The sequence below is a fragment of the Salmo salar genome, chromosome ssa10 (genome assembly GCF_905237065.1).
Source record: "Salmo salar chromosome ssa10, Ssal_v3.1, whole genome shotgun sequence".
NCBI classification, from domain to species: Eukaryota; Metazoa; Chordata; class Actinopteri; order Salmoniformes; family Salmonidae; genus Salmo; species Salmo salar.
The window spans coordinates 27,679,763-27,696,665 of NC_059451.1; the positions used below are offsets into that span (position 1 = coordinate 27,679,763).

Sequence of the window (16,903 nt, forward strand, 5' to 3'; positions counted from 1 at the left end):
ACCAGTTTGAACTCAGTAACATCCTAACATGCTTATAATGTCCTAACACGATTATTATCATGACACAATGGTCAATCTGTAAGCAACTGATCTAACGTACAGATAATGGGTGTAACTGATCATTCAATGAATGGTGTCAGCATTAAATGTCTGCTAGCAACATTCCAGCCCGGCCCGATCATGCCCATGTGTTTAGGATGTAATTTAGTGGGATTAGATAAAGTGGGTTAGTGGGCAGGCAGATGGTAGTAGTGAGTCAGTGGAGGGAGGTTGGCTGGGAGATTAGGAGAATGAATGACCACCCTAACGCTCTAGCCCATTCACTGCACTTAATTCCACTACTCACTTGACACAGATTCACTTCTCTATGGCTGCGTTTAGACAGGCAGCCCAATTATGATATTTTTTAAACAACACAGTACCAGTCAAAAGGTTGGACACACCTACACATTCAAGGGGTTTTCTTAATTTTTACTATTTTCTAAATTGTATAATAATATTGAAGACATCAAAACTATGCAAAGCTGTCATCAAGGCAAAGGGTGGCTACTTTAAAGAATCTAAAATATGAAATATATTTTGATTTGTTGCACACTTTTTTGGTTACTATATGATTCCATATGTTAAATTTCATAGTTTTGATGTAGAAAATTGTAAAAATAAAGAAAAGCCCTCTTCAACCGATCGCTACCCGCTCCCGCCTGCCCGTCTAGCATCACTACTCTGGAAGGTTCTGACTTAGAATATGTGGACAAATACAATTAACTACTCCCCTTCCAGACTCACATTAAGCATCTCCAATCCCAAATTATATCTAGAATCGGCTTCCTATTTCACAACAAAGCATCCTTCACTCATGCTGCCAAACATACCCTCGTAAAACTAACTATCCTACTGATCCTTGACTTCGGCGATGTCATTTACAAAATAGCCTCCAACACTCTACTCAGCAAATTGGATGTAGTCTATCACAGTGCCATCCGTTTTGTCACCAAAGCCCCATATACTACCCACCACTGCGACCTGTATACTCTCGATTGCTGGCCCTGGCTTCACATTCGTCGCCAAACCCACTGGCTCCAGGTCATCTATAAGTCTTTGCTAGGTAAAGCCCCGCCTTATCTCAGCTCACTGGTCACCATAGCAGCACCCACGTGTAGCACGCGCTCAAGCAGGTATATTTCAGTGGTCATCCCCAAAGCCAACTCCTACTTTGGCCGCCTTTCGTTACAGTTCTCTGCTGCCAATGACTGGAACGAATTGCAAAAATCACTGAAGCTGGAGTCTTATATCTCCCTCACTAACTTTAAGCACCAGCTGTCAGAGTAGCTTACCGATCATTGCACATGTACACAGCCCATCTGTCAATAGCCCACCCAACTACCTCATCCCCATATTTTTTTGCTCCTTTGCACCCCAGTATCTCTACTTGCACATTCATCTTCTACACATTTATCACTCCAGTGTTTAATTGCTAAATTGTAATTATTTTGCCACTATGGCCTATTTATTGCCTTACCTCCCTGATCTTACTACATTTACCCACACTGTATATAGATTTTCATATTGTGTTATTGACTGTACGTTTGTTTATCCCATGTGTAACTCTGTGTTGTTTATGTCGCACTGCTTTGCTTGATCTTGGCCAGGTCGCAGTTGTAAATGATAACTTGTTCTCAACTGGCCTACCTGGTTAAATAAATGTGAAATAAAAAAATACAAAAATTAGTGTGTCCAAACTTTTGACTGGTACTGTATGTCTTTCGACCAATCAGATCAGCTCTTGAACACTTGTTTTGGTACTGCCCATATTTAGCTTGCTTAGGTCGCAGGTACAGGAATGGCTAAAGAATTACAACATTTACCTGGAGCTAACTCTGCAAATAGCACTGCTGGGTGATTTGAAAAATTATAGTCAATTGATCAATAATATAATTATACTCTTAGCAAAACATTTGATCTTTAATTTACAATCTGTAGAAACTATGACAATAGAAAGGTTCAGGACTTTGGTGAAACATCACAGCACAGTTTTAAAAAAATATGGCTAATAGAAAACTAAACTGGATGGTGTTCAGACATAGATGGGAGGGTTGAGGGGAGCTGAAAGGTGAGACTAAAAATAACAAAAAAACAAGATAACTAATGTAAAATGTACAGTTGAAGTTGGAAGTTTACATACACCTTAGCCAAATTCATTTAAACACTGACATTTAATTCTAGTAAAAATTCCCTCTTAGGTCAGTTAGGATCACCACTTACTTTAAGAACATGAAATGTCAGAATAATAGTAAAGAGAAGGATTTATTTCAGCTTTTATTTCTTTCATCACATTCCCAGTGGGTCAGAAGTTTACATACACTCAATTAGTATTTGGTAGCATTGCCTTTACATTGTTTAACTTTGGTCATACGTTTTGGGTAGCCATCCACAAGCTTCCCACAATAAGTTGGGTGAATTTTGGCCCATTCCTCCTGACAGAGCTGGTGTAACTGAGTCAGATTTGTAGGCCTCCTTGCTCGCACACGCTTTTTCAGTTCTGCCCACAAATCTTCTACAGGATTGAGGTCAGGGCTTTGTGATGGCCACTGCAACACCTTGACTTTGTTGTCCTTAAGCCATTTTGCGACAACTTTGGAAATATGCTTGGGGTTATTGTCCATTTGGAAGAACCATTTGTGACCAAGCTTTAACTTCCTGACTGATGTCTTGAGATGTTGCTTCAATATATCCACATAATTTTCCTCCCTAACGATGTCATCTATTTTGTGAAGTGCACCAGTCCCTCCTGCAGCAAAGCACCCCCATACCATGATGCTGCCACCCCCATGCTTCATGGTTGGGATGATGTTCTTCAGCTTGCAAGCCTCCCCCTTTTTCCTCCAAATATAACGATGGTCATTATGGCCAAACAGTTCTATTTTTGTTTCATCAGACCACAGGACATTTCTCCAAAAAGTACGATCTTTGTCACCATGTGCAGTTACAAACCGTAGTCTGGCTTTTTTATGGAGGTTTTGGAGCAGGCTTCTTCCCTGCTGAATGGCCTTTCAGGTTATGTCGATATAGGACTCGTTTCACTGTGGATATAGATACTTTTGTACCCGTTTCCTCCAGCATCTTCACAAGGTCCTTTGCTGCTGTTCTGGGATTGATTTTGCACTTTTGTTTGCACCAAAGTACGTTCATCTCGAGGAGACAGAACGAATCTCCTTCCTGAGCGGTATGACGGCTGCGTGGTCCCATGGTGTTTATACTTGCGTACTATTGTTTGTACAGATGAACATGGTACCTTCAGGCATTTGGAAATTGCTCCCAAGGATGAACCAGACTTGTGGAGATCTAAAAAAAACATTCTGAGGTCTTGGCTGATTTCTTTTGATTTTCCCATGATGTCAAGCAAAGAGGCACTGAGTTTGAAGGTAGGCCTTGAAATACGTCCACAGGTACGCCTCCAATTGACTCAAATTATGTCAATTAGTTTATCAGAAGCTTCTAAAGGCATGACATAATTTTCTGGAATTTTCCGAGCTGTTTAAAGGCACAGTAAACTTAGTGTATGTAAACTTCTGACCCACTGGAATTGTGATAGAGTGAATTATAAGTGAAATAATCTGTCTGTAAACATTTGTTGGACAAATTATGCACAAGGTAGATGTCCTAACCGACTTGCCAAAACTGTAGTTTGTTCAGAAGAAATTTGTGGATTCGTTGAAAAACAAGTTTTAATGACTCCAACCGAAGTGTATGTAAACTTCCGACTTCAACTGTATATAGTATGTATGAGCTGGAAGTAGAAACCTAAGTATTGTTGGCGCCGTATTGGATGGCCGCCGTTTTGCAAGCTCCAACCCAACTTTGCTATTTTGTGATTGTTTTGTTGTTTATTTTTACTCTATTTTCACGAAATGTTGCAACTGTTATTTCTTGCAACCGACAAGAACTCTTGAACATCAGATTGGCAGTTACTGACCCCAATTCCGGCTTCTACTTCGACTCATCTGCCCTGGGTTCTCTAAGTAATTCCAATCCAATTTTCGGGCTACCCAAGAGGGGTCACCGGCGTTACAGAGGCAAGAGGGGGGTCCTTGTAGGATTAAGGCGAAGGGAAATCCGGCCACTTCTTCTCTCCCTTCTATTGGGTAATGTACAGTCACTTGATAATAAGATGAATGACTTCCGATCACGGATTTACTACAAACGGGACTCTTGAAACTTCAATATTCTTTGCTTTTCAGAAACATGGCTCTCGGACAAGATACCCCCCACAGCTATCCAACTCGATGTATTCTCCATTCACCGTGCGGCCAGGACTCGGAGTTGGGGAAATCGAGGGGGGAGGGGTTTGCCTCTTCATCAACAACAACTGGAGTACTAATTCCAGCGCGGTGGAAGTGTCGACCCACTGTTTACCCATCTTGGAATACCTGATGTCAAATGCCGACCCTTCTACCTCCTGATGGCGTTTTCAGCTGTGATCGTGACTGCTGTATACATTCCACCTCAGGACAATAAAAATAACAAGCTGGCACTTAATTAACTGTACAAGGCTATAAACAAGCAGGATAACCTACACCAAGTGGCTGCCTTTCTGGTTGTCTGCGATTTTAATATAGCGCCACTAAGACACATCTCCAACACCAATAGGGGCGATAAAGTCCATACAAGGCCCTCTTTCATCCACCATTCGGCAAATCAGATCATGACTCCATACTTTTTCTTCCTGTTTACAAGCAGAAGCTGAAACAGGAAGAACCCGCGATTCGCTCCGTTGATAAATGGTCATCAGAATCAGAGGTTATGCTACAGGACTGCGCTGATTGGATTATGTTTCGAGACTCTTCCGAAAACATGGACAAGTTAACCACCCCCGTCACCGGCTACATTAGAAAATTCATTGGTGACATTGTACCCAGGGTGAGGGTTCACTGCTTTCTTAAGCAAAAGCCCTAGATTAACACCGAGGTTGGCGATAAACTAAAGAACAGGGCTACCGCACACAGAGCTGTAGTAGACAACCCTGAAGCTATGACCGAGAACAGGAATAAGTACAAGAAGGCCCGCTATGACCTCCGCAGAGTCATCAAACAAGCAAAAGGACAATATAGGAATAAGGTGAAATCATATGACACAGGCTTCGACGCCCACCACGTGGCAGGGGCTACAGTCAATTGCGGATTACAAAATAAGACCAAACCATGATCTGCCCAATGATGCCTCTCTAACCCACCACCGGCCCAGGTGACAGGCCCAGGCCGATAGTGGTCAAGTTCCTGAGGTTCAAGGACAAGATAGCTGTTCTGGAAAGCCGAGAACTTGAGACAAACGTATATCTTCCTCAACAAGGACTATCCTGAAGCTGTGCACCAGAAGAGGAAAGAATTGATCCCAGCCATGAAAGCTGCCGGAGCACATGGGAACTATGACAGGCTCATTGTCCACCCTCCCTCCCAAAAGCCTGGAAGGGATGAGAGAGCCAAGCCAATGAGTTCGTAGCTTCAACCCCGCAGCACACACACACACACACACACATACTACACACACCAACTGATTTCTGGACTGCTGAATGTTTTTTTTCTCTCTTGCTTTGTTTGCTCTTTTCCATATCGTGTCTGTCTCTGATAAGCTACCCAGGAAAGGGCTGAAAATAGCCCATATTAATATATATAGCCTTAGAAATAAGGTTCATGAAATCAATAACTTGCTAACATCAGATAACATTCATAATTAGCCATTTCTGAGACTCACTTAGATAATTAATTTGATGATACAGCAGTAGCAATACAAGGATATAACATCTATAGAAGAGACAGAAACACTTATGGGGGAGGTGTTGCTGTATATATTCAGAGCCATATCCCTGTAATGCTTAGAGAAGATCTCATGTCAAATGTTACTGAAGTGTTGTGGTTGCAGGTTCACTTGGTACATCTAAAGCCTTTTCTTTTGGGGTGTTGCTATAGGCCACCAACTGCTAACAGTCAGTATCTAAATAATATGTGTGAAATGTTTGATAGTGTATGTGATGTAAACAGAGGTCTACTTTCTTGGGGACCTGAATATTGACTGGTTTTCATCAAGCTGTCCGCTCAAGAGGAAGCTTCTTATTGTAACCAGTGCCTGTAATCTGGTTCAGGTTATTAAACAAACCTACCAGGGTGTTTACAAACACTACAGGGACAAGACCATCCACATGTATTGATCACATTTTTACTAATACTGTAGAACTTTGTTCTAAAGCTGTATCCGTACCCATTGGATGCAGTGATCACAATATAGTGGCTGTTACCAGGAAAGCCAAAGTTCTAACAGCTGGGCCTAAAATATTGTATAAGAGATCATACAAAAGATTTTGCTGTGACTCTTATGTGGATGATGTTAAAAATATTTGTTGGTCTGATGTGATTAATGAGGAGCATCCAGACGCTGCACTTTATGAAATTGCTTCTTCCAATTATTGATAAACATGCATCTGTTAAAAAACTGACCGTTAGAACTGTTAAGGCTCCATGGAGTGATGAGGAATTGAAAAACAGTATGGTTGAAAGAGATGGAGCAAAAGGAGTGGCTAATACATCTGGCTGTACATCTGACTGGTGTAATTACTGCAAATTGAGAAATTATGTGACTAAACTCAACAAAAAGAAGAAAAAAACTGTATTATGAAGCCAAGATCAATGATATAATGAATGATGGAAAAAAACTTTGGAGTACTTTAAATGAAATTATGGGCAGAAAGACAAATTCAACTCCATCTTTCATCAAATCAGATGGCTTATTTATCACAAAACCATTTGATGTTGCCAATTACTTTAATGATTATTTAATTGGCAAAGTGGACAAACATAGGCAGGAAATTCCAAATGACAAACCTCTTGGCATTGACAACTTAGATGGAAACTACTGAGGGTGGTAGCTGACTCTATGGCCACTCCTATCTGTCATATATTTAATCTGAGTCCAGAGGAAGGCGTTTGTCCTCAGGCCTGGAGTGAAGCCAAAGTAATTTTGCTACCCATGAGTGGTAAAGCGGCTTTTACTGGTTCTAACAGCAGACCTATCAGCTTGCTGACAGCTCTTAGCAAACTGTTGGAAAAAATGGTGTTTGACCATGTGTTATGGCTTTTAAACCTCTGCCATATCTTGGATTCAGAGCTATCTATATAATATAACTTTTCTTTAATGAAAACTTCTCTAATGTCAGACATGTAAAGTGTGGTGTACCGTAGAGCAGCTCTCTAGGCCCTCTACTCTTTCTATTTTTACCAACGACCTGCCACTGAAACAAAGCATGTGTGTCCATGTTCGCTGATGATTCAACCATATACGCATCAGCAACCACAGCTAATGAAGTTACTGAAAACCTTAACAAAGAGTTGCAGTCTGTTTTGTAATGGGTGGCCAGTAATAAACTGGTCCTGAACATCTCTAAAACTAAGAGGATTGCATTTGGTACAAATCATTCCTTAAGTTCTTGACCTCAGCTGAATCTGGTAATGAATGGTGTGGCTGTTGAACAAGTTGAGGAGAATAAATTACTTAGCGTTACCTTAGATTGTAAACTGTCATGGTCAAAACATATACACTGCTCAAAAAAATAAAGGGAACACTTAAACAACACAATGTAACTCCAAGTCAATCACACTTCTGTGAAATCAAACTGTCCACTTAGGAAGCAACACTGATTGACAATAAATGTCACATGCTGTTGTGCAAATGGAATAGACAACAGGTGGAAATTATAGGCAATTAGCAAGGCACCCCCAATAAAGGAGTGGTTCTGCAGGTGGGGACCACAGACCACTTCTCAGTTCCTATGCTTCCTGGCTGATGTTTTGGTCACTTTTGAATGCTGGCGGTGCTTTCACTCTAGTGGTAGCATGAGAAGGAGTCTACAGTTGGTAGAGCATGGTGTTTGCAATGGTGTTTGCAATGCCAGGGTTGTGGGTTCGATTCCCACGGGGGGCCAGTACGAGAAAAAAAAAAATGTATGAAATGAATTGAAATGTATGCATTCACTACTGTAAGTCGCTCTGGATAAGAGCGTCTGCTAAATGACTAAAATGTAAAATGTCTAAAATGACAACCACACAAGTGGCTCAGCTAGTGCCGCTCATCCAGGATGGCACATAAATGCGAGCTGTGGCAAGAAGGTTTGCTGTGTCTGTCAGCGTAGTGTCCAGAGCATGGAGGCGCTACCAGGAGACAGGCCAGTACATCAGGAGATGTGGAGGAGGCCGTAGGAGGGCAACAACCCAGGAGCAGGACCGCTACCTCCGCCTTTGTGCAAGGAGGAGCAGGAGAAGCACTGCCAGAGCCCTGCAAAATGACCTCCGGCAGGCCACAAATGTGCATGTGTCTGCTCAAACGGTCAGAAACAGACTCCATGAGGGTGGTATGAGGGCCCGACGTCCACAGGTGGGGGTTGTGCTTACAGCCCAACACCGTGCAGGACGTTTGGCATTTGCCAGAGAACACCAAGATTGGCAAATTCAAAGAGGAAGGCATTGATGCTATGGACTGGCCCGCCCGTTCCCCAGACCTGAATCCAATTGAACACATCTGGGACATCATGTCTCGCTCCATCTACCAACGCCACGTTGCACCACAGACTGTCCAGGAGTTGGCGGATGCTTTAGTCCAGGTCTGGGAGGAGATCCCCCAGGAGACCATCCGCCACCTCATCAGGAGCATGCCCAGGCGTTGTAGGGAGGTCATACAGGCATGTGGAGGCCACACACACTACTGAGCCTCATTTTGACTTGTTTTAAGGACATTACATCAAAGTTGGATCAGCCTGTAGTGTGGTTTTCCACTTTAATTCTGAGTGTGACTCCAAATCCAGACCTCCATGGGTTGATAAATTGGATTTCCATTGATTATTTTTGTGTGATTTTGTTGTCAGCACATTCAACTATGTAAAGAAAAAAGTATTTCATAAAATTATTTATTTCATTCAGATCTAGGATGTGTTGTTTAAGTGTTCCCTTTATTTTTTTGAGCAGTATATATTCAATGGTTGTAAAGACGGGGAGAGGTCTGTCCGTAATAAAGAGATGCTCTGATTTTTTGACACCACACTCCAAAAATGAAGTTCTGCAGGCTCTAGTTTGTCTCATCTGATTATTGTCCAGTCGTGTGGTCCAGTGCTGCAAGGAAAGACCTAGTTATGTTGCAGCTGGCCCAGAACAGTGCAGCACGTTTTGTTCTTCATTGTAATCAGAGGACTGATATAAATACTATGCATGCCAGTCTCTCTTGGATAAGAGTTGAGGAGAGACTGACTGCATCACTTCTTCTTTTTATAAGAAACAATGAGTTGAAAATCCCAAATTGTTTGCAAAGTCAATGTACACACAGCTCTGACACACACACTTATCTCACCAGACATGCCACCAGGGGTCTTTTCACAGTCGCCAAATCCAGAACAAATTCAAGAAAGCGTACAGTATTATATAGAGCCCTTATTGCATGGAACTTCCTTCTATCTCATATTGCTCAAATAAAGAGCAAACCTGTTTTCAAAAAACAGATAAAGGAACACCTCACGGCACAACGCCTCTCCCCTATTTCACCTAGATAGTTTGTGTGTATGCATTGATATGTAGGCTACATGTGCCTATACATTTTTTTTAATGTAGTTCTGTCCTTGAGCTGTTCTTGTCTATTGATGTTCTGTATTATGTCATTCTGTATTATGTTTCATGTTTTGTGTAGACCCCAGGAAGAGTAGTTGCTGCTTTTGCAAAAGCTAATGGGGATCCTAATAAAATACTAAATACCAAATACCAGACAAACTCAATGCATTTAATGCATGCTTTGACAACAAAGCAATCAAGCCAGGTGTGAGGGCCGTCACCGACCCAGAGGATTAGACGATCTCACTCTCCGAGCTCAATGTGAGAAGGGTCTTTAATCAGGTCAACACCCGCAAGGCAGCGGGCCCCAACGGTATTCCAGGGCACATTTTCAGAGCATGAGCAGAACAGTTGGCAGGCATATTCACAGTAATTTTCAACCTCTCCTCTACCAATTCTGTAATCCCCACGTTTTAAGATGACCACAATCATTCCTGTTCCTAAGAACTCTAAGGCTTCATGCCACAATGACTACCGCACTGTAGCACTCACTTCTATAATCACAAAGTGCTTTGAGAGGCTACAGTAGTTATGGCACACATTAACTCCTCCATTCCAGCCACCCTAGACCCACTCCAATGTGTATAGCGCCCCAACAGATCCATAGATGATGCAATCTCAACTGCTCTCAACACTGCCCTCTCCCACCTAGATAAGAGGAATACCTATGTGAGAATGCTGTTAATTGACTACAGCCCAGCGTTCATCACCATTGTCCCCTCCAAGCTCGTCACCAAGCTTAGGACTCTGGGTCTGAACATCTCCCTCTGCAGCTGGATCCTGGACTTCCTGACGGGCCGACCCCAGGTTGTGAGGGTAGGCAACATCACCTCCGCCACACTGACCCTTAACACAGGGGCCCCACAGGGGTGTGTGTCTAGTCCCCTCCTGTACTGCCTGGGCATCCACATCGACGTGGGTGGCAGTGGAGCAGGTAGACAGCTTTAAGTTTCTCTGTGTCCAAATCACTAAAGACTTCAAATTGTCCAAACACACACACACGCTTGTGAAGAAGGCATGACAGTGCCTCTTCTCCCTCAGGTGGTTGAAAAAGTTTGGCATGGGCCCTTGGCTGGCTAGATCACTGCTTGGTATGGCAATACCACCACCCTCAATCGCATGGACCTACAGAGGGTTGTGCGGACAGCCCAGTACATCACTGGGACCAACCTTCCAGCCATCAAGGACCTCTATATCAGGCTGTGTGAAAAAAAGGCCCGTAAAATCGTCAGACTCCAACCACCCAAGCCATAGACTATTTTCTCTGCTGCCGCACGGCAAGAGGTACCGGTGCATCAAGTCTGACACCAACAGGATCTTCAACAGCTTCTATCCCCAAGCAATACGAATAGCTAACAAAATAGCTACATTGTAAGGGTTGCGGAACTAGTGTCAGTGCAGTCAGACGCAGGAGAGCAGAAAATAGGTAATAGCCGGAGCCATACAAAAAGAACCTACATGGGTACAAAACCCGACGCGCACCAGTAACATAGAGTACAAGCACTTACAAACAAACAATTCCACACAAGGACATGGGGGGAGCAGAGGGTTATATACACAACAATTAATGGGGCAGCAGGGTAGCCTAGTGGTTAGAGTGTTGGACTAGCAATTGAAAGGTTGTAAGTTCGAATCCCTGAGCCGACAAGGTACAAATCTGTCATTCTCCCCCTGAACAAGGCAGTTAACCCACTGTTCCTAGGCTGTCATTGAAAATAAGAATTTGTTCTTAACAGACCTGCCTACATTTTATATTTTGAGATTCTTTTGAGAAAAGTAGCCACCCTTTGCCTTGATGACAGCTTTGCACCCTCTTGGCATTCTCTCAACCAGCTTCATGAGAAGTCACCTGGAATGCATTTCAATTAGCAGGTTAAAAGTTATATTGTGGAATTTCTTTCCTTCTTAATGCGTTTCAGCCAATCAGTTGTGTTGTGACAAGGTAGGGGTGGTATACAGAAGATAGCCCTATTTGGTAAAAGACCAAGTCCATATCATGGCAAGAACAGCTTAAATAAGCAAAGAGAAACGACAATCCATCATTACTTTAAGACATGAAGGTCAGCCAATCCGGAAGTTTTCAAAAACATTGAAGTGCTGTCGCAAAAACCATCAAGCGCTATGAAGAAACTGGCTCTCACGATGACCGCCACAGGAAAGGAAGACCCAGCGTTACCTCTGCTGCAGAGGATATGTTCATTAGATTTACCATCCTCAGAAATTGCAGCCCAAATAAATGCTTCACAGAGTTCAAGTAACAGACACATCTCGACATCAAATGTTCAGAGGAGACTGCATGAATCAGGCCTTCATGGTCGAATTGCTGCAAAGAAACCACTACTAAAGGACACCAATAAGAAGAAGAGACTTGCGTGGGCCAAGAAACACAAGCAATGGACATTAGACCGGTGGAAATCTGTTCTTTGGTCTGATGAGTCTAAATTTGAGATTTTTGTTTAGGTGAGAGTAGGTGAACATCTGTGGTTCCCATGGAGAAGCAGGTGTGATGGTGTGGGGGTGCTTTGCTGGTGACACTGTCAGTGATTTATTTAGAATTCAAGGCACACTTAACCAGTATGGCTACCACAGCATTCTGCAGTGATACGCCATCCCATCTGGTTTCCGCTTACTGGGACTATCATTTGTTTTTCAACAGGACAATGACCCAACACACCTCCAGGCTGTGTAAGGGCTATTTGACCAAGAAGGAGAGTGATGGAGTGCTGCATCAGATGACCTGGCCTCCAAAATCACCTGAGCTCAACTCAATTGATATGGTTTGGGATGAGTTGGACTGCAGAGTGAAGGAAATTCAGCCAACAAGTGCTCAGCATATGTGGGAAGTACTTCACGACTGTTGGAAAATAATTCTAGGTAAAGCTGGTTGAGAGAATTCCAACAGTGTGCAAAGCTGTAATCAAGGCAAAGGGTGGCTACTCTGAAGAATCTAAAATATATTTTGAATAGTTTAAAACCTCTCTTGGGTAGGGGGCAGTATTTTGACGTCCGGATGAAAAGCGTTCCCAGAGTAAACTGCCTGCTACTCAGGCCCAAAAGCTAGAATATGCATATAATTAGTAGATATGGATAGAAAACCCTCTGAAGTTTCCAAAACTGTTTGAATGATGTCTGTGAGTATAACAGAACTCATATGGCAGGCAAAACCTGAGAAAAAAACCAACCAGGAAATGTGGAAATCTGAGGTTTGTAGTTTTTCAAGTGATTGCCTATCCAACATACAGTGTCTATGGGGTCATATTGCACTTCCCAAGGCTTCCACTAGATGTCAACAGTCTTTAGAACATTGTTTCAGGCTTCTACTGTGAATGGGGCGAGAATAAGAGCTGATTGATTCAGGTGTCTGGCAGTCAGCCATTATTTTAGTTACGCGCGCGGCCATGAGCATGAGCTCAGTTCTCTTTCCTTTATGAAGACAAAAGAATTGTCCGGTTGGAATATTTTAGAAGATTTATGATAAAAACATCCTAAAGATTGATTCTACACATCGTTTGACATGTTTCTACAAACTGTAATGTAACTTTTTTGACTTTTCGTCTGTACTTTAGTGTGCGCGCCTTCTGCATTTGGAATAGTGAACCTAACGCACTAACAAAATGGAGGTATTTGGACATAAAGATTAACTTTGTCGAACAAAACAAACATTTATTGTGGAACTGGGATTCCTGGGAGTGCATTCCGATGAAGTTCATCAAAGGTAAGTGAATATTTATAATGCTATTTCTGACTTCTGTTGACTCCAAAACATGGCGGGTATCTGTATGGCTTGTTTTGGCGCTGTACTCAGATTATTGCAAAGTGTGCTTTCGCCGTAAAGCTTTTTTGAAATCTGACACAGCGGTTGCATTGAGGAGAAGTATATGTTTAATTCTATGCATAACAGTTGTATATTTTATCAATGTTTATAATGAGTATTTCTGTAAATTGATGTGCTCATTTGGAGGTAAAACATTTCTGAACATTACACGCCAATGTAAAATGGGGTTTTTGGCTATAAATATGAACTTTATCGAGCAAAACATACATGTATTGTGTAACATGAAGTCCTATGATTGCCATCTGATGAAGATCATCAAAGGTTAGTGATTAATTTTAGCTGTATTTCTGGTTTTTGTGACGCCTCTCCTTGCTTGGAAAATGGCTGTGTGGTTTTTCTTGTCTAGGTGCTGTCCTAACATAATCTAATGCTATGCTTTCGCCGTAAAGCCTTTTTGAAATTGGACACTGTGGTTGGATTAACGAGAAGTGTATCTTTACAATGGTGTGTAATACTTGTATGTATGAGAAATTTGAATTATGAGATTTTTGTTGTTTTGAATTTGGCGCTCTGCTATTTCACTGGCTGTTGGCGAATAGGACGATACCGTCACACATACCCCAGAGAGGTTAACACTTTTTTGGTTACTACATGAGTCCATATGTGTTATTTCATAGTTTTGATGCTTTCACTATTATTCTACGATGTAGAAAATATTAAAAATAAAGAAAAACCCTTGAATGAGTAGGTGTGTCCAAACTTTTGACAGGTACTGTATATTTACCCCAAAATATATGGGGGATTGGAAATGATTCAGACAATTACATTGATAGAAGCCACAATCTATCTTCAATATTAAAGCTGATCTACCCTCTATAAAAACAAAAACAAAAAACAAATCAGATCAGCTCCTTTGCCAATAATTGGGCAAAAGATCAGAATTGGGCTATCTGTGTAAACACAGCCTAAATGGTGTGTTTGTTTATCGTTGTGCAATGCTTCAATCATTTCTCAGGTATGGTCTGTAATCAATTGTGTTCACAATCACAGAACAGGGAAGCTACTGTAAAGGATGTTTGAGTGCATCTTGCAACAAATATTCAACAGCTTTAGTAAAGACAGGTAAAAAGCTAGCTAGGGTTCGGAGAGGTATATCAAAGGAATACATTACCAGGTCAAATAATAGGCTTATTTTTCCCTCATCTATGGCAGAAGCAGGTGTGACTCACATTGTAGAGCACGGTGGTCCAGCCCTCCATGGTGATGCACTGGAAGACGGTGAGCACAGCAAACAAGATGTTATCAAACTGGGTGATGCCATCGTTGGGGCCGATCCAGGTGTCACGGCAGGCGTACTTGTCAGGGCACTTCCTCACCCCACACGGGAACTCTGACTCAGACTTGTCCACCGTCTCATTCTCTGACAGAGGGACAAGAGAGAATGTTTATTATTGTCCAGAGTCAGAGTCCACTAAAGGATGTGTAGGCTAGGCTAAAGATTTTAAAAATGATGCAATACTGAAATCAATCTAACTAAACGTGTTTTTCCCATGAGAGATACGATGACTTCAGAGAAATGTCTAAATTCTGAGAAATGACTTGCATCTACTGGGGATGCATGAATAAGTAGCACAATATGATGACTATAATGTAATGCATGACTCGATCAATAAAGTGAGCAGCAGCAGCAGCTCTCTGTGTGAAAGTCCTTTCCTGAACCATTGTGAAATATGACGGTAATAATATGCTATTTGATTTGTGCAATGTGTGATTATAATAAATCATCTCTATAAAGCCAATAGGGGGTAAATAAGGTTAACTCATACAGTGTGGTCCCCACGTAACCTTTATGATGACATCATCTTAAAAATTACAGTATGTTGTTTGACACAATTGGGTACTGTATTAAATCGGATATATTTGAAATGCAGTAAAGGAATACTAGAATATATGATATATAACTCTTTACTGTATTAAACCACTGAAACAGTCTGTAGGGTGTTCACCCATAAAATGATTAATTCCTTCAAGGTTTATACAAATATTTATACAAATATGTAGCATGTTTATGTAGCAAGTGAATGGAAGGTCATCACAGGCATGATCAAATAAGTGGTCACTGCTCAATAGAACCCTGTGGTGCTGCTCCGCGGCAGAACAGCGCTAACTTCGAACATCAACTGACAATCTAACTAGTGGCTGCAGGTTCGTGAGTGAAAACATGGGCTTTTTCTAAATTAAATCCGCTCAATATAAAACTAAATAGAGACTAAATGTATATTTATTTACAAAGCTAACCGACAGAATTGAAATATCCACCATCCGAAGACAATCTGTTCCTGTTTTCATTGTGCATTTCTGAGCCTCCTTTAAGTCGCCATAGAAACGGGCCCCTCTCAACAAAGATTGATCGCCAATATAGGAAATGAAAGCCAAGGATCTGGAGCTGAAAATGACAAAGGTATCAAGTTGATTTTGATTGGTCCAACCAGTGGAAACACCTCCAAATGGTACAACATCACAACATTAAATATGGAAGCGGCTCAGTCTAAACGAGCAGTGATCACAGCAAATGAACGCTCTTATTTCATCAACACCGTCAAGTACTAGTCTATTAAGGTTAGAATATTGTAGAAAACAATCTAATGATGTATTCTATGTAATTTCTAATGACATAGGGCAAAGACAACTACATTTTGACATTAATTTCGTAGCACCCTCTTGAATTGCCAGATTTTATTCCACATTGTACAGCAGAGAGTGAACACCCTACAGTCTGTCAATGGCAGACCATAGGACATTTTTATAACCAAGTCAAGCTGTGAGTGATATTAAACCCTCAACAAAAGATAAGCTGAAGGACAACCTTTTTTGAAAAGGACAGATCATTTCATCATCTTCTCTATCTGTGACAACTAAATTCCTATCATGTAAAAAACCAAAGGAACAAATCCCCAGTAAGCTTGTTAAAAGACCACACTACCTGAATAACAAATTATGTTCAGGAGATAAACATCTGTGTGAATAGAACTGTGTAACCCACTTTATTATAACATGATTCATGCATCGAGCCAATAACATCTATGACTTTACAATTAGTCGAGGTACTGTATTGAGCTGCCATATTGTGGGGTTTAATTACATAGGCAGTCATGTTGGCTGTGGTTACATTTACAGGTGCAGCCAGGATTGGTACTGTGTGTTTCAGGTCTGTTGGGTAACACAGATATTGTCAGCCTGACCACTGACAATACATTACACTGGGCGGGAACAGCAGAGAGCACTCACAGGACGTTTGTATGGCTTATCATTACAGCTGAGGAAGCCTCGTAGAAAATAATAATCCACTTGTTGTGTAGGTGCAGTATAACCTTGCTGATAAATGATCGGCTCGAAGGATGTTTACGATAACTTACCGTAAATGTTTACATGTAACAGAGCTAAGGATCACAGCACGATACTAACACACTGTTTAAAAAAATTAAATGTA

At 41.6% G+C, this 16,903-nt stretch overlaps 1 protein-coding gene across 6 annotated transcripts in view; it reads right to left on the minus strand.

Annotated features, from left to right (window-relative positions):
• cacna1ea (calcium channel, voltage-dependent, R type, alpha 1E subunit a) overlaps positions 1-16,903 on the minus strand; it is a 124,011-nt gene that overhangs the window by 64,782 nt on the left and 42,326 nt on the right. For all 6 annotated transcript variants that reach the window (XM_014216685.2, XM_014216683.2, XM_014216684.2 and 3 more), the window contains exon 5: positions 14,643-14,833. In XM_014216685.2, the coding sequence (XP_014072160.2) occupies positions 14,643-14,833 (191 nt within the window). The remainder of the gene's footprint in view (positions 1-14,642; positions 14,834-16,903) is intronic.